This window comes from Amia ocellicauda, chromosome 3 (assembly GCF_036373705.1).
Source record: "Amia ocellicauda isolate fAmiCal2 chromosome 3, fAmiCal2.hap1, whole genome shotgun sequence".
Lineage (NCBI taxonomy): Eukaryota > Metazoa > Chordata > Actinopteri > Amiiformes > Amiidae > Amia > Amia ocellicauda.
The window spans coordinates 12,348,282-12,372,616 of NC_089852.1; the positions used below are offsets into that span (position 1 = coordinate 12,348,282).

At 42.5% G+C, this 24,335-nt stretch overlaps 2 protein-coding genes across 5 annotated transcripts in view; both read right to left on the reverse strand.

Annotated features, from left to right (window-relative positions):
* Positions 1–86: 86 nt before the first annotated feature.
* xpc (xeroderma pigmentosum, complementation group C) lies at positions 87–12,604 on the reverse strand. Of its 3 annotated transcripts, XM_066698177.1 has the most exons (17): positions 12,278–12,604; positions 11,616–11,799; positions 11,249–11,367; positions 10,828–10,939; positions 10,305–10,389; positions 9,864–10,021; positions 7,281–7,401; positions 6,498–6,587; positions 5,195–6,079; positions 4,611–4,771; positions 3,154–3,235; positions 2,599–2,733; positions 2,057–2,226; positions 1,705–1,798; positions 1,217–1,306; positions 821–1,061; positions 87–653 (listed from the first exon to the last, which is right to left on the reverse strand). In XM_066698177.1, the coding sequence occupies exons 1-16, from the start codon at positions 12,387–12,389 to the stop codon at positions 828–830; spliced, it is 2,832 nt and encodes a 943-aa protein (XP_066554274.1). In that variant the 5' UTR covers positions 12,390–12,604; the 3' UTR covers positions 87–653; positions 821–827. The 3 variants fall into 3 exon arrangements, with proteins under 3 accessions (XP_066554274.1, XP_066554275.1, XP_066554273.1); XM_066698178.1 differs by having other exon boundaries at positions 87–1,061; positions 11,249–11,364; XM_066698176.1 differs by having other exon boundaries at positions 87–1,061.
* Positions 12,605–15,720: 3,116 nt separating this feature from the next.
* The window catches only part of mgll (monoglyceride lipase), a 50,150-nt gene continuing 41,535 nt past the window's right edge, over positions 15,721–24,335 (reverse strand). For both annotated transcript variants that reach the window (XM_066698190.1, XM_066698189.1), the window contains 2 exons: positions 22,360–22,575; positions 15,721–19,678 (listed from right to left, as the gene is read on the reverse strand). In XM_066698190.1, coding sequence (XP_066554287.1) covers positions 19,568–19,678; positions 22,360–22,575 — 327 coding nt within the window. In that variant the 3' untranslated portion in view covers positions 15,721–19,567. The remainder of the gene's footprint in view (positions 19,679–22,359; positions 22,576–24,335) is intronic.

Consider the following 24,335-nt stretch of genomic DNA (forward strand, 5'->3'; position numbering starts at 1 on the left):
GTGTAAACATAATAAAGTATATTAGTGTTTTTGTTTGTTTTACCTTCAAAACCTTGTGATGTGTGTATGTAATTATTTCACTTACGTTTTAGAAACAAGACTTTATTTTTTTGAGTTTTAAGTTCAGCTACACAATCATATTTCTACAAAAAATTACATCTTACCAATACAAAATCAATAATCACAAGAAAAAAATATGTAGATCTGCAGGAACATTTCTGCCTTGTTTAGTCAATTCAGACTACAAGGTCAGCATCTCAAGGTAAGAAAGCTGAGGTATTCGGTGTCGTTTCAGATCTGGGAGATATATGGAAAAGAAGTTCCTCCTGCAACTATCGTGAATTATAGCTGATGCTGGAGCTGCATGTGGAAGCACAGTATGTTTTTCATTCAATTATCAGAATTCCCAATAGTGTTATACAGTGTGGTGGGGATGCTTGGCACCATTCAGAACAGGTCTGGTTTATAGAAGTGGTAGAAATCCAGAATCCGTCCCAGTAGCTGGAATATTGTTGTGGTGTGGGGATTTCTCAGTAACTAATCATTATTAGTCATTATTAGGAGTAAAACTCAGAAGTAAGATCTCCTCTTGGCATGTGGAGGCAAGAACAGGTGCAGCAGAAATGGGCTAGACTACTCCACCCCCCATTTCTCTGGCCAAACCACAGGAAAAAATAAGAATAAAATACTTTTCAGAATTACAGAATTACAACACTTGTGTTTGAACATAATTCTGGAAGTGCCTCTATCAACAGATTAGAAAATGGCTTAAAATTACTGTGTTCATGTTTGAAGAAAAAGTCAGGTCTGTGAGGAGTACCTGCTCTTCAGGTCTTCTCAAAGGGGAAGAGATGCTTCTGCTGGCCTCTTCTCTCCCGCTTGGATTTCCGCACGATCTTCCCCTCCTCCTTCCCCTCTTCCGGGCCGGCCTGTCTGTTTTGCGGCCAGGAGTGAGTCAGGTCAGTGGCTACTGTCGGAGAGCCAGTGGCCGCTTCTTTTTCTTTATCTTCTTCTTCTTCGGAGGAGAACCCGTCTCCCTCTCCAATGTGCATCTCGGTGCTCTGAAATGCAGGAAAAACAAATCTTCAGTTTTTACACTTGTACGGCACGTTGTGGGACTGAGCTGTGAATACGTCATTACGTCATCTCACAATGGATGTGGAGTGCATCGGCAGTCATATAGTGTCGTGGTGTAGAGCCAGGTGCTAGATTATACCTGCTGCCCGTAGCGGCGCTTCAGTCGCTCTCGTATTAACAGCCCCTTCACCAGTAGCTTCCAGTTCGCCAGGACTTTCTTCTCCCGTTTCTGAAAGCACACAGTTCAAGGCATGGGCAGATCTGCGCATCACTTCAATCATTATCATCACGAACCAACCAAGAAACATACGCTCTAAATCTGACACACACGCCACTCAAAGTGACTTATTTTTAAGATAAAAGCAGAGAGTGTGTGTGTGTCATTTTTCACACTTACCGTGAATCAGAAACATTACCTTGTTCAAAGGCGGACTGTTTGTAAGTTCACCTCTCTATACAAATCTAATTAAATGTTCTTCTATACCACCTGTGAGGCACAAAATCTCCCATTGCTTCTTTATCTTGGCACAGCAACTCACTGCCCTGGCCCATACTAGTGATTCAGGCTTCAGGCACAAGGCACCAGCTGTGCACACTGTTTATTTTTTCTATATCAGAGTGTGGTACCTCTCTCTCTTTCTTCTCTATGTCCGCCTGCTCATTCTCCCAGGCAGCCATGAGAACTTCTTGGTACTCTTCACATACTATATAGCCCTCCACGCTGCAGAAAGACAATACAAGGACACAGTGAGAAATCTGCTGCCAAAAACCAAACCACAAAGGTTTACATATACAGTACAACAATTTTCCTTCAAGAACATCGTCTTGCATATCAATTTGAATCGCAGGAAAATACAACCAAAACAAATTAATCCCAACATAACTCCTGTCTGAGATGGGAATTGAGCTGATAAACGGATAAAAGGAAAAGCAGAATCTTCCCCCTGGCACTAAGAGAGATCACACAGGCAGCTCTTACACGGGGTGCGAGAAGCCACAGTGGAAGTCGAAGCCGGTGACTGCGGGCGCGCAGTCGATGCCCAGTTTGCGAGCTACCCGATGGAGATTGGGGACCCTCATGTGCACACAGCCAATGGGCAACATGCAGGGCCGGAACAGGTACACATTGCCATAGTCATTGCGGGGGACCTGCAGGCACAGAACAGGACAGAGCAGCCATCAAGCCATGCCAAAGGCAAACACTGCAACACAGCAAATGCAGGAGACCTAGGCATCAACAAAGTGCCATGCCTGTTTCAGTTGCTTTTTCTCTATTATTCATATGATTACACTAACAAAAGTTAAGTTAAGTTTCTAAAATACCTGATAAATGTATCTAAAATTAATATCTTCTAAATTGAAAAGAAAAGTGGGGAAAATCACACATTGGTACTCAGTGACGATAGTCTTATTTGTACTTAGGAATTGAGTATGTATAACCATGTGATCTTGTGAGTTGAATGGTGTTTAAAATGTGCTGAACTGTGGCCCTCAGGGAGCAGATCTGGTTTACGTCAGTACCTTGCCCTCCACCGCCACTGGAGGCTGGTACTCCTCGGTCTGCCAGCGGCCGAACAGCGGCAGGTCGTCTTTGTCCCGGTTCTCAGCATCAAGGATGCGGGCCTTGCGGGCGCGATTGGAAAACCCCTTGACCATCTGACCATGCAGAGAGAGAGAAAATACCAAGAGGTGGGTTATGGAGGAAGATAGAGAAGGTGTCTCAAGAACCTGAAGGCAAGAAGCAAAAATTTGAAAGGAGAATAAAAAGGGACATGGTTCAGGAATGGGTAGAGAGATAAGAGGAAGGAAGAAACATGCCTTGAGGAAGGATAGAGGGTTTTTTAAAATCAATGTAAGCAAAACAACAAAACCAATCCCCTCAGATGAGTATGCCATTTCTTCAGGACAATCTTAGACTCTTTAGAAACATGAAAGCAACAATAGATTTACTGTTAATAAGCAAACCAGAGTTTTGTTTAGTTGAGATTAGTTTGTACAATTACTGGTGCCGGTGCTATAGAGAACCTGAGAAACATGTTAAGAGCAAGTGTGTGTGCGTGCGTGCATCAGCGTTACCTTGTAGGGAACCTCGCCAAGCCGCACCACCCTCGCCTCTTTGAGCCAGGTGTCTTTGGAGTGCAGCGTGTGCACACAGTCCCTGTGGAGACACAAACAACAGTAGGTGGAAACAACTGCAAACTTTTTTGGAAGTTTGTAGGTGGAAACAACTGCAAACTGCAAAAGGTTTAGGCAGGTGAGAAAAAATGCTGTAAAGTAAGAATGCTTTCAAAAATAGACATGTTAATAGATATATATTTATTATATTTATCAATTAACTAAATGCAAAGTGAGTGAACAGAAGAAAAATCTAAATCAAATCCATATTTGGTGTGACCACCCTTTGCCATCAATTCTTCTAGGTACACTTGCACAATGTCAGGGATTTTGTAGGCATATAGTCAGGTGTATGATTAAACAACTATACCAAACAGGTGCTAATGATCATCAATTCAATATGTAGGTTGAAACACAAGGTGAGGTTGCTGAAGACAGTTTACTGTCAAAAGTCCTACACCATGGCAAGACTGAGCACAGCAACAAGACACAAGGTAGTTATACTGCATCAGCAAGGTCTCTCCCAGGCAGACATTTCAAGGCAGACAGGGGTTTCCAGATGTGCTGTCCAAGCTCTTTTGAAGAAGCACAAAGAAACGGGCAACGTTGAGGACCATAGACGCAGTGGTCGGCCAAGGAAACTTACTACGGCATCATGCTTACTTCCCTTCATAATCGGAAGATGTCCAGCAGTGCCATCAGCTCAGAATTGGCAGAAAAAACAGTGGGACCCTGGTACACCCATCTACTGTCCAGAGAAGTCTGGTCAGAAGTGGCCTTCATGGGAGACTTGCAGCCAAAAAAAACATACCTCCAACGTGGAAACAAGGCCAAGCGACTCAATTATGCACGAAAACACAGGAACTGGGATGCAGAAAAATGGCAGCAGGTGCTCTGGACTGACGAGTCAAAATTATAAATATTTGGCTGTAGCAGAAGGCAGTTTGTTCGCTGAAGGGCTGGAGAGCGGTACACGAATGAGTGTCTGCAGGCAACAGTGAAGCATGGTGGAGGTTCCTTGCAAGTTTGGGGCTGAATTTCTGCAAATGGAGTTGGTGATTTGGTCTCCTCAATTGATAATTGATAAATATAATCTATTAACATGTCTATTTTTGAAAGCATTCTTACTTTACAGCATTTTTTGCAACTTTTGCACAGTACTGTATATATAGAGTATTTTTTAAATCCACTTGTAAATAGTGTTATTGGATGCCTACATTTAATCAAAAAGTGAATGCATACACCACATAGTGAACTTTATTGTGGTCTTGATATTTTATCTTAAAGTAGACAATACTAAACCATTTGAGTCATACTTGATTTTTTTCTTGACTGGTTTGGTTTGATTTAACTTATCTCAAGTGCAAGAACAGAATAATCAGACTTATTATAAAATGGCTTGAATGGTGTTGTCGTACCTGGAATAGACCGCCTCCCCTCGGCAGTACCCTAGCGTGGCCGCAGTCGAAGGGTAAATGGCTTCATACTTCAGGAGATGTCTCTTGAGAGCATACAAGGGGTGGTTTTTGTATTCAGAGATGGCAGTTGGCAAGGGCTGGTCCAGGAGCTTGGCCTGGAGCTGATAACAGACAAAGACCAGTTAGCAGGTTTTCCAATTACTATCGCATAAAGACAAAGTGGTCAGTCTGTAGATATATATATATATAAAAAAACTATTAAAAACAACAACTTGCTTACATTATTGGCCCCATGCTAACCACTAGTAGTAGGGTATTAGTAGATGGGGAGTTGTTTGGGACTGGTGTGAATAAAGCCCTTTTCACAGATTTCATTGTAAAACCTTCCACACTTGCTATTGCATTAGACATAGCAAACTAAAAATTAATCTCATTGTGAAGTCCCATCAATGGAAAATAATCAGCTATTCAAGTAAACGCACCTTTGACCTCAGTAGCAAAACTAATTTCAGCTGGTTTACTCATATTTAACTCCACAGCTATGTTATGGAAAGAGGACCCTATGAATAGGTCAGCTACCCTACCTCAATGTCCTCTTTCTTCTCCCGCTCAGTGAAGGGGCTCCTGTAGGTGAGCAGGGTCTCCTCCCACCATTCCACATCCACCCTGCGTTTCCTGGTGTTGGTCATCCAGGCTGGGTCATACCTTTTGGTGAGATCCTTGACAAAGCCATCATTGTCAATGCCAATGATGTACGTCACGGGCTTGGTGGCCTGCTTGTAGCAGTGCTGCAGCTGGCCCACACTGGGCTTCACACAGTCCAGGCATACCCACTTCCCCACCTTTTCCAGGTAGACCTCTAGCCACTGGTCTGAGCCCTTGACGCCCATCACTCCAATCACCTTGACATCCTCGTCCCCACTGCTCAAGGTCTCTGTCTGCTTCTGCGCCAAGGTCTTGCCACTTCTCTTTTTTTGACTCTTCCCTGCTTGGCTCTTCTGGACCGAGTTCTTTGTCTGAGATGCTGATGCCTGGCCCTTACCCTTTGACCTCCTCAGCCCTCCTCCCTCTTCCCCCTCAGAATCACTGCTGTCCTCCTCGCCCGAGAGTTCGAACTCGGAGGCACTGTCGTCTTCGCCTTCGCTGTCTTCCTTGTAGGAGACTTTGGAGGCCACCCTCCGACGCCGGTCATTTTTGGGCTTCTGTAAACCTTCCCTCCTCATTTCCTGCTTTTCACTGCAGTCGCTACCAGCATCTTGTCCTGCTTTGCGTTTCTTTGTCCCTTTGCCCATCCTGGCCCTCCCGCCAGCAGGTCTCTTTGTTCCGGCAGGGCAGTCCTTTGTCTCGTCGTTGTTGTTCTCATCCTCGGGCACAGTCTCCACAGCCTGCGTCTTCTTGCCTCTCTTCTTGGTTTTCCCTTCTGATTTCTGGCTCTCCAGAGAAGCACTGCTCGAAGTCCTGGGCTTGCCCTGAAAAACACACTCAGTTCAGGTCACTGAGAGAGACTTTCATAATGCATTTCATGTAAAAACAAGCCTGGAGTCGGCTGCATAAACAGAGACTAAAGTCTTTGTCTTTGTCAGTCTTTTATGCATTGACTAACTTAGACTAACACTAGACAAGTTTACATTACAAAATCAAGAACGGTCGGGCTGATTAGACTAGTCTAATGCAGTTTTATGCAATCAGCTCCTGGATTGAATCCGCACTGTTATCCACCCATCAGTCACCACTTTCACACCCAGTGCTTGATGGCAGCTGTTGGTTGGCAGCAGATCTCTTCCCTGTCAATTCAATTATAGACTGGGATTGTAGACTGGCCTCAGAGCCCCGTGTGAGCAGTCAGGAGGGTGTGTGGTGCAGTGTCTGAAACTGTGGTGTATATACCTTTCTGGGGGGTCCTCTCAGATGAATGGGCTGGAGGGAAAGCACAAGGCGGCAAAACAGCTGCAATGCCCGCAAAATAATCAGGAACAGCTGGAACAGCAAACAAGTGAAAAAAACATTCAGCACTGGCTGCTGCTGCTGCTCCTACAGGCTGCGACTGCCCCAGTACAACAATCCAACTGCCATGGGACTCACATGGCTGAAGTTTAAATTGTTGTATGGAATAAAGAAAAATTACAGCAACCAGTAGGTCGAACTCTGATTCAATATACCACATTCAGAACAGAAAAAAAAAAAAGTATATATATATAAAAAACAAGAGGGAGAGAGAGAAAGTGATTGAAATTAATGCATGGCTTAGGTAAGTTATATACCAGTTCATTTATACATCACTTATACCTCATAAGGAGTTCCACTGTGTCTCAGTGTTTATTTTACATAAATACTAAAAACTAATCTTCTAAATATCATTTACATATTTTTACACCCTTAGAAGAATGATTTCACAGAGGGGTTTTATTTTCAGTCACATAGTATAACCTCTGTAGTTTCAATCAGAGAATGCATAAGACACATGTCATTAGTGGATTGATTATATCCAGAGACGTTATTTCAAAGTGTATTGCAATACATTGTGAAAAATAAGATATTCAGCACTCTTCACATTTGATCTACAGTAGATGACTGCATTAAAAAACTGAATAATAATATAAATTATTTTCCAATTAATTCACAATTTTGTTTCAGTACGACATCCAGGCCAGAGCTAGGGGTGGTGCTCACATGGGTCATTTCCTCGTGGTCTCGGGCAGAGAACATGCCGAATCTCCGCTCCAGGACAGACTGCCGGCTCTCGCTCTCATCATAGGACAGATCTGGGTTCAGGGTGAAGGTTGACGCGAACCTGCAAGGAATAGCAACAACAAATGAAAACAAACCTCTTCAATCCACTGGACTGATAGAAAAGATTAAACAAAACAAAAAAATCTGACTTTTGCTTGCTTCAGTGCTGTGACACTCTTGTCAAGAAGTAGCTGATATGTACTGGAGCGCCATCTGGTGGTGCATTTCAGTGCTAGAGGCTGCAAGCCACAGCCCTGGAGTGCAAGGCATTATGGGCAGGGGGGAGGCAACCTCACGGACTGTTTGAACGGAGGGGCCGCTGTAAATAGTTGAGCTGGGGACTCTAGTGTGTCAGCTATCTGTTCTGCAGGTTCCCATCCCTTTGTGTGCACATGTGTCTGTCCACCCTGGCTCTGCCACAGCCTTCCTCCCCTTTCCCCTTATGTGTTGGGTCTCAGTGTCAGCTGGTTGTCTTCATAAGAGCAGTGTAAGAGCCACTAAAGTCACTATATAAAGAGCAGTTCCTCTGTTGTCAAATCTGCAGAAATGCGTGTTCCTTTGCGACAGAGCTCTGACAGTTTGTCGAAATGGTCACAGTACCAATTACGCTAGGTTGCGAATGCAACCCTGGTTATCTGAAAAAGGAAGCACAGTCAGAAGCACTGCCCAAGGGGGAGGGGTTACTGTATAAGGGAACCTGCCCCGAAGCAACCACTAGGGGCCTCGTCAACACAATCCAGACAGGAGCCACAGAGGCCCCTTGGGGCCACACCTGGGCTGCCCAGGAGCAAGGACCGCAGTCACGCTCAACTGGGAACTGTCTGCAATCCGCATATACATAGTGGAGGTAAACTCTTACGCCCTCTGCTCACAATAGCAAGGCCGGCTGCTCTACTAGTGCATCTAGGAGCGAGGCCTTATATCTACTTGCACAATATATGGCGCGGGCAATTAAGCAATTTGTGCACCCTCTATGCATTAACGTGGCAGTGAACTCCTGATCCTGCAGGAGTGACACCACAGACCCACTGAATAACACACAGCTGGCTAGTCAACGGAGTAGCCACAGCTAGACATAACAGTATAGACAGCGTGGCAGCAGGAACATTCATGCTGCCTCCGCGCAGCACAGCAGAAATCACCGACAGTGAATGGTACAGAGCACCAGCTCCACTGTGCTGTCATAAACTATACACATCGCTGGGTGCAGGAAGTAGATCATGCACCACCATGTAACACGGGAGCAAATGTCACCTGTTGTCACCTATAATGCAGGACAACAGCAGGCTCTACCATGACAATCAAACCATAAATATTGCGGTGTGCAGGAAAACCGTTCATGCACTCTCCGCATAACATGGGAGCATTGGCCGCTTGCTCCACTAGCCCAGCTAGGAGCGAAGCCACACCATCTCTACAATGTCGTACAAATGAACCATATACACCACGGGGCACAGGAACCAACTCATGCGCCACCCGCGGAACACAGACTGATTAGACCAGCTAACGCAGGGCAACATTAGCTCTACTGTGTTCACAAATGAACTATTTACACAGCGGAACACGAGAGCCCACTCAAACATCAGGTGTAGGATACCAGTGCTGTGTAGGCCCGTAGGCTTAACCACACCGTGTGTACCAGTGTTTTATGGGGACACCGGGTGACGTGTGGTCCGGGGTCCGGGGTCCGAGGGGGCCAAGGGTAGTAGGCCACCAGCCGAAGCGGGGCCTAAAACCGAGGCCTGCACACACAGACGAGGAGGCGTAGCAGAGCTTGATCCTAGCAAGCTGAGAGAGCGAGATCTCCTACAGCCGCAGGTCTGTAGTGTGGGCACAAGCCAGCAGAGGAGCACCTCTCGCAGGCGAGATCTCTTACGACAGACCGAGGCTTAGGCCGGGCGGCCTGACCTCAGGTTTTACTGCCGCTGCAGCGCTCCTGCTGTGGAGGAAAAAGCCCTGTGGACAAAAAACCAACACAGCAAGCAATCAGATAATATATGGCACTATATTAACACTATTATTATTTTTAAATGCTCTATTTGTGAACCAAAAGCGCAGCCGGAGCTCTGGTGCACAGACGGACAGAATCTAAATTCTCTATAAATATAACTAATAAGACACACAATAGAGACAGAGATGTAGCGAAATGGTGGTGAACAACAATATTAGTGAAGTCAGACAGCTGAAATACGCAGTTTTTAAGGTCTAATGCAACACACAGACACAGAAAGCTCATGTTCTCAGGCCAGCGAAATGGCAAAACAGGACAAACCTGCGCAGACGTCACGTTTTATAGAACAGGAAGTGGGAAGGGACCTGTTTTGAGTGACGTGTGCAGCGACAAATGGCAGTGACGTTTTTGATCGGGTTCCTACGGAAGTGCGTAGAAACCCCTCCCCCTTGGGCAGTACTTCCGACTTGAAATAACAAAGCTAGCACCTTTATTGAGAAGCAAGGCCTTGATAATGACATTCATCAATGCACCTAGTGGAGCGTGCCCTCACACCTGCGGCCAGCTCTTACCACTTGACCAGGTTGGCCAGGAACATGATGTCTGCCTTTTCCGGGGTCATTGAGGAGAGGTGATCTGGAAGCACAGACAGGGCCATGGCCTGGAGATCCGACTTACTGCACAGCCGATTGCGATAGAAGCCATTGCCCAGCAGACACAGGAGATGGACCTGTTCCAAGAGAGCGAGCATGTCATATTGCATGGAAAATAGCTGCCCATCAGCCGATGAACAACTGATGATATGATTCAACTGCTGTCCGAAACATTTCAAGAAATACTAGCGAAACATTTGGTCGATTGAAAAGTAACTGGTGAATTCGGCTCAGATCAGTGACCAATGGGACGGTTCAACAAGGTACTGTCCATCAGTGAACAGTTAAAACAGTCTCAGCACACAAGGACCCCATGCACCTCTACTGCACAGATCTGCCAAGGTCAGACAGGGCTCTTACTTTGTGGGTGTCTACGATGACATCCTTATTGAAGCGGTTCATCATGCGGCGAAGATAAGTCTCAAACTCGGCCTCTCTCTTCTCCCTGCCGGTGTGACCGTAGAGCCGTCAGTCATGCAGAACTCAGTATAACAACACAGAGAAACGTTTGAAAATAAATCTATTGAATGCTGACAATAAAAAAAATAATAAGAAGAAAAGAACGGGATGGGATTGATTAGTAATACATTTTTTAGGATTACTAAGAATTTCTTTCCAAAATCTGAAAATAAATCAGTATTTTATTAATGATTATTTAGACATTTTCAGTATCATTTGTGTATGTGTTAAAAAGACAAAAATAAACTCTTTCCAAGATTAACAAGGACTACTGGAGACAGATGTACAATCCTGCTTCAGAATCTAATGCTTCATTAGAGCTAAACCCTGAACCAAACTAACGCATTTCTGAGACCTGATCGTGTTTTTCACAAGTCATTCAACAATCATCCCCCTCTGTCTCACAGCCTGTCTAAGCCCTCACCTCCTCTGCCTCTTCTTGGCTTGCTCTGGCGTCTCAATCTCGATCTCCACGGGCTGGGAGGGCAGAACGGGCTCAGGGAGGCTCGAGGCAGAGCCCACAGGCTCACTCAGCTCTGAAACAGGAGGCAAGAAACACAGAAAGCGTGCAGCAGGGTCTCCTTCTCTGCAGGCTCATGTTTGTTTATTTTTTAAATCAAATAAATAATCTCATTCTAAAACGGGATATCCGTAACAAATGACCATACCTCCTGGAATGTATTGTGAATTAATAAAAAGTTGTTAGCAATGAGATTGTGCTGTGTATTATTTATAAATAATAAATAACTTGCACAATTCATAGGCTATACATTTAGATGAAGGACACTTCTACTAGAACTACAGTACTACAATGACAACAACTAGAAGAATTGGAGTATTTTTACCTTCCACATCCTCCCACTCTTCATCACTGTCATCCTCTTCCTCCTCCTTCTTTACAGCGGCTCCCTCACCCTGCAGCCCAGCCCAGGCCCTGTCCTCCTGTGTGCACTGCTCCTGCCTGCTGGACAGGAAACTGAGTGTCAGGACAGGCGTGCCCTTCCTCTTCACACACCACCACCTCCCACTGTAATGTCCACAGAGCTTGATGCATGCATGAGAAACCTGTTATAGTAACATTTCCTTCACCTATCAACTTAACAGAAGATGCACAAAAAGAAAACTTCAGGATTCTGACAAAAGAGAATAAACCAAATAAATTGGGCATGACTGTTATGTATGTATTTGTTTTTGAAGGTTCTGAACTTTTACCTTGTGTTACCGCTATAGTGGTCATCTTTTATATCCACAGGCTCTTCTTTCACCTCTGCTTTGACTCCCTTGCGGTCCCTGAAGTATTTTCTGCTCTGCTTTGGAGGTGTGTTGCCAGTTTCGGATACCTTCGAGTTGATTTTCTTCTTCTTGGCAGGTGTGTCCCCCTCAGTGCCTGCATCTTCTGCACCAACAAAACAGGCACCGGATTCATTACATACATGGTGTGATAGTGCACTTCCAGTCTTTTCATAATGAAAAACTGTCAACTTTTGCTTTTGAGTGCATAACAGTTATGAAGAACTGTGTCACAACAACGGAAAACACCTGTGCCTGCAGACAGTGAGCCACGGAGGCCCCCGACTGTCACTTCGACACTTCACAGCGGTTTGCACTGTGTAGCACGACTGCATTTGCGGGTGTAATAAGCTAAACGTTCATACATATGTTAAGCTTCAAACTTTGCGTCTGCATGCCACGTCAGGGTACAACCAATAGCAGACTTGCATCTGATCACTGAAAATCTGTCCTTTTTGTGGTGCAGACTTTCAAATATGACGGGACATACATCGGATTACAACCTACATAACGGTAAAACGTATTTCTGTACCAGGGATCAGGATGAGGGATGTCCAGAAAACGACAGTACTGCTCTAACTTACCTAAACGCTTCTTTCCAGGCTTTTTGACTGCTGTCCCCTTTGTGACTTGCTTAGATCTCTTAGTATCTGTTTTCGCTGGAATATCAACAGACCCTTTGCGCTTCTTGGCCATACTGGTTAGTTACTGGGTTCAGGAAGTTAAGTGCATTAAAATGTATTAATAAAACGATTGTTTCCACCGTGAACACACTCCATGTGCTAAAGTTATATAACTCCTTTCATCTTACAGGAAGTGCCCCTGCCTCTCGTTTTACGAGACTGACTCTTGAGATCCTTTCATAACAACATTGTCGGCTTCTTTTGTTGTCGTGCTTCTGCCAGATGCCTTTCAGAAGTGACGTTGAAACTACTTCCGGCTACAGCAATGTCAGCCATTGAGGTGCTGAAACGTCTCGTCTGGTGGGATGACCACCTCACTAAATATCGTTAAAACACACTCCCTTGAACTTTTTTCCTAGTTCTATTTTAATTTTGATAATTTGATAAGAATACATAATTTGATTCAATTTACTTTCCAGTAATTACAATAGGATATTATTATGTGTTATCATTATTAGGATACGCATAATCAAATATTCACCATAACATTTTGATATTTATTATCAATACATAATTCATTATTAGGATGAATATTATTAAATCATACTTTTATATACATACGTGTTCAGGAGGGTCTGTATACTATGTAAAATTATATGGAACATTTTATACTTATCAAACTGGATTGTGAAGGTATGCATTCCTACAAATGCTACATGTGGACACTCACCTGAATCGTGTTGCTGTAAGTATGTATAAGTAAGTATCTGTATGTTTTTAAAACATGACAAGAAAACATTTAAGGTGAATAGTGTACATTGTCAGATTTTCATATTAAATTAAGTGTTTGGGTTCTCAGATTTTTGTTTTTGTTTTTACAAATTTAGGACACTAGATGGTGGTACAGGCTTTGAACGATTTGAACACGTTGCAACTTGCCTTTAGAAAAAACAAGTTCATTATTACATCGTATTTAATTCATGTATTTAGTCTCCTAGAATAACGTGTTTCATGAGAGAAGTGCTGGTGGCGGTGGTGTGTATTCACAGACATGCAGCCGTTTATAGAAAGAACTGGAACATAAAAGTGAGAGCTGACCTAAAAAATCACAAATAAACATTAATCTGGGAATAAGAACAGCATTCTGGTGTTTTGACTGATGTAAAAATAGGGGGGTACATAATTTTATTCTCTTCTTTATGGCTTGAAGAAGGAATAACACACAAAGCTGAAATATGTGTTTATGTTGAAGTTACTTCTTTTCTCCAAATATACACAGAGACATCCAACTTATTTAAGCTTCAATTATGATAAGTGATGACTTCAATGATATATACAGTGAGGGAAAAAAGTATTTGATCCCCTGCTGATTTTGTACGTTTGCCCACTGACAAAGAAATGATCAGTCTATAATTTTAATGGTAGGTGTATTTTAACAGTGAGAGACAGAATAACAACAAAAAAATCCATAAAAACATATTTCAAAAAAGTTATAAATTGATTTGCATGTTAATGAGGGAAATAAGTATTTGATCCCCTATCAATCAGCAAGATTTCTGGCTCCCAGGTGTCTTATACAGGTAACGAGCTGAGATAAGGAGCACTCTCTTAAAGGGAGTGCTCCTAATCTCAGCTTGTTACCTGTATAAAAGACACCTGTCCACAGAAGCAATCAATCAATCAGATTCCAAACTCTCCACCATGGCCAAGACCAAAGAGCTGTCCAAGGATGTCAGGGACAAGATTGTAGACCTACACAAGGCTGGAATGGGCTACAAGACCATCGCCAAGCAGCTTGGTGAGAAGGTGACAGTCTCCCTCGGTCTGGGGCTCCATGCAAGATCTCGTGGAGTTTCAATGATCATGAGCCCAGAACTACACGGGAGGATCTTGTTAATGATCTCAAGGCAGCTGGGACCATAGTCACCAAGAAAACAATTGGTAACACACTACACCGTGAAGGACTGAAATCCTGCAGCGCCCGCAAGGTCCCCCTGCTCAAGAAAGCACATGTTCATTGGCAAACTTCAGACGGGCCTGTACATCTGAATGATTCAGAGAAGAACTGGGTGAAAGTGTTGTGGTCAGATGAGACCAAAATCAAGCTCTTTGGCATCAACTCAACTCACCGTGTTTCGAGGAGGAGGAATGCTGCCTATGACCCCAAGAACACCATCCCCACCGTCAAACATGCAGGTGGAAACATTATGCTTTGGGGGTGTTTTTCTGCTAAGGGGACAGGACAACTGCACCGCATCAAAGGGACGATGGACATGGCCATGTACTGTCAAATCTTGGGTGAGAACCTCCTTCCCTCAGCCAGGGCACTGAAAATGGGTCGTGGATGGGTATTCCAGCATGACAATGACCCAAAACACACAGCCAAGGCAACAAAGGAGTGGCTCAAGAAGAAGCACATTAAGGTCCTGGAGTGGCCTAGCCAGTCTCCAGACCTTAATCCCATAGAAAATCTGTGGAGGGAGCTGAAGGTTCGAGTTGCCAAACGTCAGCCTCGAAACCTTAATGACTTGGAGAGGATCTGCAAAGAGGAGTGGGACAAAATACCTCCTGAGATGTGTGCAAACCTGGTGGCCAACTACAAGAAACATCTGACCTCTGTGATTGCCAACAAGGGTTTTGCCACCAAGTACTAAGTCGAAGGGGTCAAATACTTATTTCCCTCATTAACATTTTTGCGTTTTTCTGGATTTGTTTTTGTTATTCTGTCTCTCATTGTTAAAATACACCTACCATTAAAATTATAGACTGATCATTTCTTTGTCAGTGGGCAAACGTACAAAATCAGCAGGGGATCAAATACTTTTTCCCCTCACTGTACTATAACCAAGTGATCTTCTGTTTGTTGTTTCTGCCCACACTCTCATTTCAGTGTTATTGCAATGTGCTTGAAAAAGTGAGGTTGACAAACTCTTATGTTCGCCTGGGTTCGGCGGGCCGATGCACGCCCTGCGTGTGCTGGAGCAGGTGTCATCTCCTCACCGCAGAGGTGTGTGGGGCAAAAGCAACGACAGAATCGCAGCACCAGCAAGTCCAAGCCCAGGTTTTGACCACTGCTGGAGAATGCTCAGTGGGACTTCTTGTTACATCACCATTTCAGGATTTTACATCACTGCCTGACAGGAAGGAACTGTCGGAGACCATGGGAGCATCAGATACTGGCTTTCTCAGCATGTCTGTTCACCTTTCCTGTTGCTGTTAAGTCATGACCAACTCCCTGCTTTCCTGAGAATCAAGGTTTCTGTGCTTCCTGTTGTAATATGATCTCAGGACATGCAATGCCTCCTTCTAGTAACATGCAGTTATATGGTGAATTTAAATGTGGATGAGAAAACAGTCACATCTAAGGCCAGGCTGAAGTCAAAGGACAAAAAGAGGCATTGGCATTAGGTTACTGGGTTTATTTATTTTCCACCTGATTTCACAGTATATTATGACATCAAATGTACAACATGATAAATCCATGGATTCAACCAAAATTCCCCCATCCTGTCTCTCCATTGATGACATACACCACATTCATAGCTTCTCAACAGAACCAGATGAATTAAACAACATTAAAAAATGCCTTCAAAAAGGCATATTAAGTATAACATAAAATAAAACAAAAAGAAGTCAAAGGAAATTCAGCTTTTAGGACACCCAAGACACCTCCTTCTGTCCAGTGCTAACCTTCATCAAACACCTCAGTATTTAGAAGTATACAAAAATAAAGTAACTAAGAGAATGCATTACTTTTTATAATGTAACATTGTATATCCTTTTTATTTCCTGAGACCACTAGAACAGTGTAGTTTGCAGAATAAGTACTACCCACTTAAAATGGTATGGTTTATTAAGATTGTGTTCTTCCGTGTTACTCGAGAAAGAATAAAACATTATTGCCTTGGCTATAGGGTCTTCATTATGAATTGATATGTTCCTTTTTGTGATCAGTTCTATAAGAGTGCAGTCCATTTATCTGGGGTGGAAGTTCACTGCCTTTCACTGTGTAACATGGACCCAAGCTATCCTGCGGTCAATTGTTCATGAACAACTAATAGACTTTTCCATTATAACACTGATCTTAATATAAGGCTGAGACAATGCATCAATGATGGGAAATATTGCATTCTTTCATTATTACTGATAGGACTGTGCCCCGGTAATTTCCTTTCTCTGTGAAAGAAATGACAGAATAGACAGCTTCCCTTAGCAACATTCAATGTGACTCACAAACACTGCTGCTTCAGTTGCTATACTGTCTACTTTTGATTTTATTGATTGTTAGACAAACACAATGGATTCAAATTGGCTATTTGTTGTATTTTCTTTCTCTCTTCACTTCTCCCCAACTGCCATAGATCTATAGTATCTTATTTTTCTGTCAGTTAATCAATGTACCAGCTTTTTGTGGAAATAATGTAGTGATTTTATATATTTATACAGTACCCATGCAAGATTAGTAGAAACATGGTGAACAAAAGGACATTTAACAAAGCATTAATTGATTTTCCAAGCAATACATTCATTCAAAACACATCGATTTTTTTCCTGTCAACCTATGACCTTATGAAAGTGACAAAGCCGTATATAAATAGATGTTCACACTACATATATTCCTATTTACATTTCAGACAACAAAGATAGAGATGTCAGACATAAAATGTGCAGTTAAATATGAATATGAAACAATTTAAACAAGCAGATAGCATACACATAATGTGTTCCCAAATAAATAAGGATAGAAAAATATTTTTGTTGAGTTTAAGCTGTGGCTTTGCCTTTTCTAAATGCAAATATTGAACCTGTGACATTGACATTTCAAGCATGCAATGGTTTAAACAGTAACTGAAAATATATTTAATTTGCTGCACAGATCTATATAAACCAGCAGCTCTTCTTCCCTTGAGAGAAGATTAGATCTTTAAAGGCAAATCAGTAAAATGTCCCACTTACACTGCAACCCACTTCAAATGTGCACTTCCCTACAGCACAACACACCCATGCGGGGAAGGTGCATTTGTTTCTGGATGCTTAAGCCTGGGTAGGCCGCTGTCAGGCATGAGATTGTGGTTGTCCTGCTCCAAACGTTTAGTTTAAAACTCTATTCAAAACAGTGATGACAGCTTTGGTCTTGGAGGGCCACTTGGAGGTTACGTTCCAGCTGAGAGCTCAGCAGCCTATTCGAACCAAATTAAAAGAACGTGAAGAATTTTAATCGGTTTAATTGGGACTGCGGCCATCTGAGAACACAGTTGCCCACTACTGGTTTTGAACGTGAGTTTCCGTTCCTAGTAATAAAAGCTATCACACTTTAAGGGTTGATCCCAAATCTGCCCTGCCCTACTGAAAAGTGCTAAGTCTTCTATGTGCTTTCCAGCTGGTGCGTTTTCTTGTTTGTTCTGTGTCCTATTAAATAGGTCCGCTGTGACTCCCTATCACGCTTTCTCGCTTTAATAGAATCTGTCATAATGATATACTCCAATAAATGGATCTCGTGAACTGACATCTCTAGACTGATGGTAGGGGAGTACACAAGAAAGAAGCACATTTCCATCCGGCAAAGCTGAAAAAGCAAAGGGCTTTAAATAGAAAAGATCTAAATTCCCCAAAGGCAGCAAGTGAAGTGGGGGAGTATGTTAGTTTAAGCCCAGCCAAAAGATTTGAATGTTCTCATCCACTTTGAAGCACAGGACAAGCAGAAATAGCTGAAATAACATTGGTGATGGTAAACTCCTTTGAGAGCACGTACTGCAGGGATTTTGTATATGGGATGATGTTGAGCAATATTGGGTCCTGCTGGGTATCAGCAAAGCTTCACATTCAAATGGTCCTATTCATGAAGAAATCACATTCTGGAAAAGGGGAAGGGACCGTGGTGTGTTGAGTACCACTCTCATCAGTGCCGTTAACCCAACACGGTTTACTTTGGGTTTTGACCAATAACTGGGCTTAAACTTACAGTGACAGTGTATAAGTGCACACGATTGCTGAATGATGTGCATTATTTCTACAATAGGAATCTTTTTGGTAATTTCTGTTTCTTCTACTATGAAGCGAGGCCACTGTGACTACATGCGCTTAACAGTACTAACCAAATCCAGACTATTTACACTACTAAAACGACAAAAAAAAAAAAAAAACAGTACATTTTCCCAATCTTTTTCTAATCTAGATGTTAGGAAAATGTATAATTCTTAAAATGGCCAGCAAGGGCTTGCATCCCCCTCCCACCCTCAGAGGATTAAGGATGCGTTTTTTTTCATCATCACAATAAGATATTGTTTATATTCATATTTCATGGGGGAGTAGCATATTAACAAACAATAGAACAGTGCATTAGAAGGCATGCGCCAAAATGAAACAAAGACAAAATAACTCAATTGCAACTTTTGCAAACTGAAATTCATAGATTTCAGCAAAGCAGTGACTCAAGCAGAGAAGCCATGCACTTTGCATTGTGGGATTATGCAGTTAAAGTACAGTGCTGTGTTTTTCTTCCCAGTAAATGACACATCAGTAGCTGCTTGATTATGTAATTCAAGTTTCTAAAGTCTCCCAAACCTGTGAAAACAGAACGTTTTTAAATGAGTGACATATAAATGGATATAACATATATTTATGTTAGTGTAATTGATCTTCTCTTCCTGGTGAACATGCCTGTAACAGAAACAATATAGCAAAGAAATTCACAGGCACTTTTACCCCTTTGTATGTAATAATCACCCAGAGTTGTTCAGAAATCCCTCCCTGAAGAACTCCACCGCTTTATGGCCACAATCAGGAGCCATAAAAAAGAGCTTTCCATGTCATAGAAGTGCATACTCACTGGTTACTCTTGCTTAACCATTCCCACATAACTAAACAGAGAAATACCCCTAGTATGATGTAATATTTCAAACCCAAGATGACCCACACCCCCACAGTACAAATGAATACATTAATTCACCTGCTTTGAAAATGTCTGATTAAGATGCTGGTTAGAAAGAATGAGGGTTTGTAGGATGCTGTAGGCAGTAATCGCTGTGGTTGGTGGCTGATTTTATCACTTGCTTGTGTAAGCCTGGTTTGAGAAGTGGCTTTAACAGCACGGTTTTGTTGTTGGTGGGGCTGTTGTTGGTGTTTTTTTATTTTTTCATTATTTAACACGGTATATCATTACTGCAAAGAAACCGTGCTGATTAAACACAGGCCAAGATCAGCCTGAAGCAAACAAGCTGAAGTGAGTTGGCTGCGCCTCCACAACTGCGTTTAATCTTCTTCCGGGAGTCTCTGGACAATCCAAGTGCTAATCTCTTTGAGGACGGAGCTGGTCGTGTCTGGGAGCTCGTGGTGCAGGGCGTGATAGGCCCCGCTGTACACCTGCAATGCAGCAACACATACAGTCACACACACAGCGGCCATCAGCTTTGAACCTGGTTCCCTGCTCTCAGCCTAATGGGTCCACACGGATGCAACAGCAACATGTGTTAACAGTCCCCTTCTGAGCAAATACTTTTCTCAGCTGCACCTGGTAAAACAATGACCCGAGAGATAGTAGAGCCTGAGCCTTTCATTCAGGAATGCAAACAGTTGCTATAATAAAGCAATAACTGCAAGTCTTTAGTGTCACACATTGTGCTCAGAGTGGTGGTATTACATCACACATATAGGTATGTCTTGCTTGTGTAGATAAAATACTTTCATAATCGAATGCAATGCCAGTCTATAACTTGGGTAGCAGTTTCCTTTTCTGGTGTGCTACCTTCGTGTAGAATACATTCTGGACTGTGGTCCACAATGATTAAGCAGCCAGACTAAACTAGCACCCTCTTTGCAGATCTAGAGGCAGAGGGATACAAGTGATAATGTGTGTTAAATTTGTGAGAATGCACTTTCCTCTCCTGCTTGGCAGGTGTAAAAGCTGATACCTGTGAATGTATTTTATGACATTCTCCTGCTTGCAGAAGTAGGTTGAAGCCAGGAAGTAGGTTTACTGCTCAGTCTACAGGGGTTGGTCACTGCTTATGTCGGCCTGTGACTGCAATCTCACTGGACTGGATGAATGTCTCTATACCTGTTTATATTCTGACTGGAAGACAGAACTTGGAAATCAGTGTGAGTGTGGAGGAACCACATTACAAATGGACTTCTAACCTTGATGAGCAATGTGTAAAAGCTGAGTTGATATACTTCTTTGGCAGTACGAAGTATCTACAATACAGTACTTACAGTAATAATAGTAAATGCCGGGTGTGTTGCGCTTATGTACTGCTGTTTCAGTTATTACAATCTGTAAATTCATCTTGGGATGTAAATGACAGGTTTTGTTGCTTAGCAAAAGAACAAGGCTTGTATAACCTGTAAATTGCCCTGGATAAGGGCGTCTGCCAATAAATAAATAAATAAATAAATAAAAATAGTACGACCCATCTTTTAATGATTGGCAGTTGTTCAAAGTGTCCATGGCAAAGCACTTTTTTACTTTCCACGTTTCTGTAACTGTGACACGAGTTAACAGTGTGAACTCTATGTATATTTAAAATGCAAAGGATGGCAGATTGAATTTCACTGATGAACGGGGCAGTTTGATGGCACTGCCAGGTCAGTGTAGAGACAGGGCATCTTTAAAATGTAACTAGAACAGCGGCGTCGCGCAGCCCAGTAGCTTGCTCTACATCCTCCAATCGATGCAGTGCTATGAATATGAACTGGGTGAAAAGAAATCAAGCTCAAATCCCCTATCGCTGTAGACCAGCAGACGCTTATACAGGCGCTGCTCCATTACCAGGCTTCACCTCTAAAGTCATTAACTCAGGCCAATTATCCACTGCCATCGCTGACACTGAGAAATATTTTCTTCCCCCTGACTAACTGCATCCAGCTCGGTGTGATAAATGGGGGTGTCCCTCAGCTTGTGTGTTCAGCTCAGCGTGTTCAGATGCACTGCTGTGCTACAATTTACCCTCTTGCCATTTACATTATTTTTTTTTTTTGGAAGGACAAACACATAAAGTGTGTCTTCTGGACCTGATATTGGAAGCTGTGTCTGTTATGCTTGTTAAGCAGCCCACGCGGCCCCTGCATGCTTTTTTTTTCTCTCATTATCGCTTTAATTGGCTCCACCAGATTTGGATGATCAAGTGAAGCAGACAGTCCTGACATTGTACATCCTTATGTTAACAGGGCAGTCGACAGACGGCAATGTGCTCAGTTTAACAGAAATTGAATTAGCTCTTCTGTTCCAGCTATCCCTTTTGAAGTAAACTGCATTTGCATTTGCACAGTGCTCGTTTAAAAGAGCCAGTCAGCTCATTATCTGTCATATTCCAGTTTGTCAAGGTGAGCTAGAGGGGTGTGCTGTTTTTTAAGTAGATTTTTTTGTGTGTTGTGGGCTTCAGTGACGCCCACACTCATAAAAAACCAAAATAATTACAAAAAAAAAAAAACATCTTTGACAATGTGAAAAAAACGTGAAATTCCACCCCACTGCCACCCACATCATTGTTCATTTTAATGTATATAACACGGGGGGACGGGACAAATTCGTACATATTTAAAATTAACACCTCCGCTACTTAGGGACCCCTCAGTGAGTACAACACTCCTGTATTCTTTGGAAACATTTGTTGTGACAGGTTGTTTTGCAATCTGCTCTCCACATACATTTTAATTTGGTCCACTGAATGTTTAGTGCATACCTACTTGACACAAATACATAGTGACTAAAATCACTCTGGCAGGTAATCTTATTTTCCTGTAAACTTTCAAAAGAAAGCTGAATAGGGAAATCAAAATAAGCTTATTTCTAATTTAGTCTCAGACACCTATGGCACTTTCCCTGACAGTAATCGTTTGTAAGGGATTGAGAAACAACAGAAGAATTGGTTGTTAAAAAAATAAAAAATATATATACATATTTAAATAACTCTGTCTTTGTGACATTGATAATCCATAACATATATGATAAGAGAATAAGAAGTGAATGATATACCAAAAGCACAGACCCAAGTTACAGAGACACATGAGAATTTGAGTGGGTAAATGGTGGCAGGCGTGTTTACCTTGAGTTTCTTATCCTGACTCTGTGCCTTTTCATGCATCATCTGGGAGCCCTTGATGTCGCACAGCTTGTCGTTGTCTCCGTGGAGAAGCAGGAAGGGCCAGCTGATCCCGGGCAGAGCTTTCTCGATCTTGGTGGCGGCATTCATGAGCTGCATGCCGAAGGAGATGCGCAGGCCCCCGTGGTAATTCAGAACATCGGCATCGTAGGCCTGGACCTGCCAGGAGTACACAGAGCGCTTGAATGAAACAACAACAACAACAAAGACTGACCGACACATTGCTCAACATATCTCTCAAATATGATGACTCTGAGGTGTCAATGACAACAGCAATAATCTAACAATACATTGATCAAAAATCATCACTGATATTGTAAGCTGTTGACAGGACACAGAGTTTCCCTGTTGCTGGTTTGAGAAGGGAGGAAAGTGAGGGAGGTTACAGACAAGAGAGGCCATTTACTCCATCTGCTTAGTTCGGTGTCACATGTTGTTTAAAGGAATGCAGAGAGCTAACTGCAGTGGCATAGCTGGTTAATTCGTGCCATACCTCAACACCGCTTTGTGTAAAGATAACCAATCTATCACCAGCACTAAATGCACTTAATCTTAACATTCTGCATGTGACATTTAGTGTTTGATTACTGAACCTGACCTTTGATTAACTGTGTCCATATGCTTCACAATTTACAATAACTGCATCCAGTCCCTTCAGTTATTCTGAACCTTTATGACATTCCCCTGAAACCAGGAATGACTCCAGTTACTCTTGTTGGGTGCGTACTTCATTGTGTATGAACCTGTTCTTAGCTCTTTCTGCATCAGGATTTTTTCTCTCATTTACAAATGTCTTCCCTACAATTAGCAAGACAAACAACATCTGGAAACACAAGAGCACCCACAATTACATTCCCATTACTGAAGGATGAGCCTTGAGAATATGATTACTGAAGCAATGCATCATTCTTTTGCATTGCTGTCTTATCTGTACCTTATATTTATTCATGAGCACCATCTGATGCCCTTATCTAAGGTAACCTTGCCATTGGAAACAAATATGAGATGAGAGAGTATATTCCATAGCTGTCTCGGTACATCTATTTGATTTACAAAAAATAATTCATTTGACACAAATATGGATATTCCACTTTTTTCATTAATCTCTCATAAATGGTTCCCAGACCAAATCAGTGTAGTGTGTCTTTATGAAAAGGATAACTAGATTAGGCCCGAGGACACAGTTCTCCATTGCTCTGAAACTGCATGCCTGGGAGCTGCAATGTGAGCTGTGCTTTTTGTCAAGCAGAGAGGAAAAAAAAGAAGAGCAGAGATTCTGTGGTTCATTTGACTCCAATTTTGTCTGGGGTAATTTTATTTTCCATTGAGAGCAAAATAAACTATCCGAATGCCTGCCCTGGGACGAGCAGCACACACAGTGGAGCCCAGATCACAGAGCAAGGGAAATGAATTCAGCATCCATGCGGCTACAGGCCACACTGTACAATCTATCTTCTTTATTCTGGTTCTGTGTTTAGCCTTTGACATTGACCAGAGAGGGTGTAGTCAACCTTTAGCTTTATGATTAGCTTCTTCCCTGATAGTCCTGCCTGAGCATGAACTGGAAAAAGCTAAGGTCGTGTTTTCAGAGGAAAATACTAAAACATCACACTCAAACTATGTACTCTGTAGCAGCTGCCTTCTTAGCAACAGGATTACTGTATTTATTCCAGTGTGAAGTGCTTGCTGGCAGGGTGTTGCAAAGAGTACTACACTCTGTAAAAATTGAGTGAAGACAAATTGAAAAACAAAAGTGAAAACGGGGCAATTTCAAAGGAAAAGATATCACTTCATTCTCAAATGGTAACTTAAGAAGCATATTTCCGGTCTGAGGAACTGAATTGCTTTACAATTCAACAAGGTGGAAAACAAGACAATGAATGCAGAAAATACAAATTCTATTGCAGGCAGATTTTGTG

Excerpts from the sequence above, each read along its gene's own strand:
- xpc (XM_066698177.1), bottom strand. The coding sequence starts at position 12,389 with ATGGCCAAGAAGCGCAAAGGGTCTGTTGATATTCCAGCGAAAACAGAT. Across the intron at positions 10,940-11,248 it reads AGAGTGGGAGGATGTGGAAG|AGCTGAGTGAGCCTGTGGGC; the intron begins GTAAAAATACTC and ends CTCCTGTTTCAG. Across the intron at positions 6,080-6,497 it reads TGAGAGGACCCCCCAGAAAG|GGCAAGCCCAGGACTTCGAG; the intron begins GTATATACACCA and ends TGTGTTTTTCAG.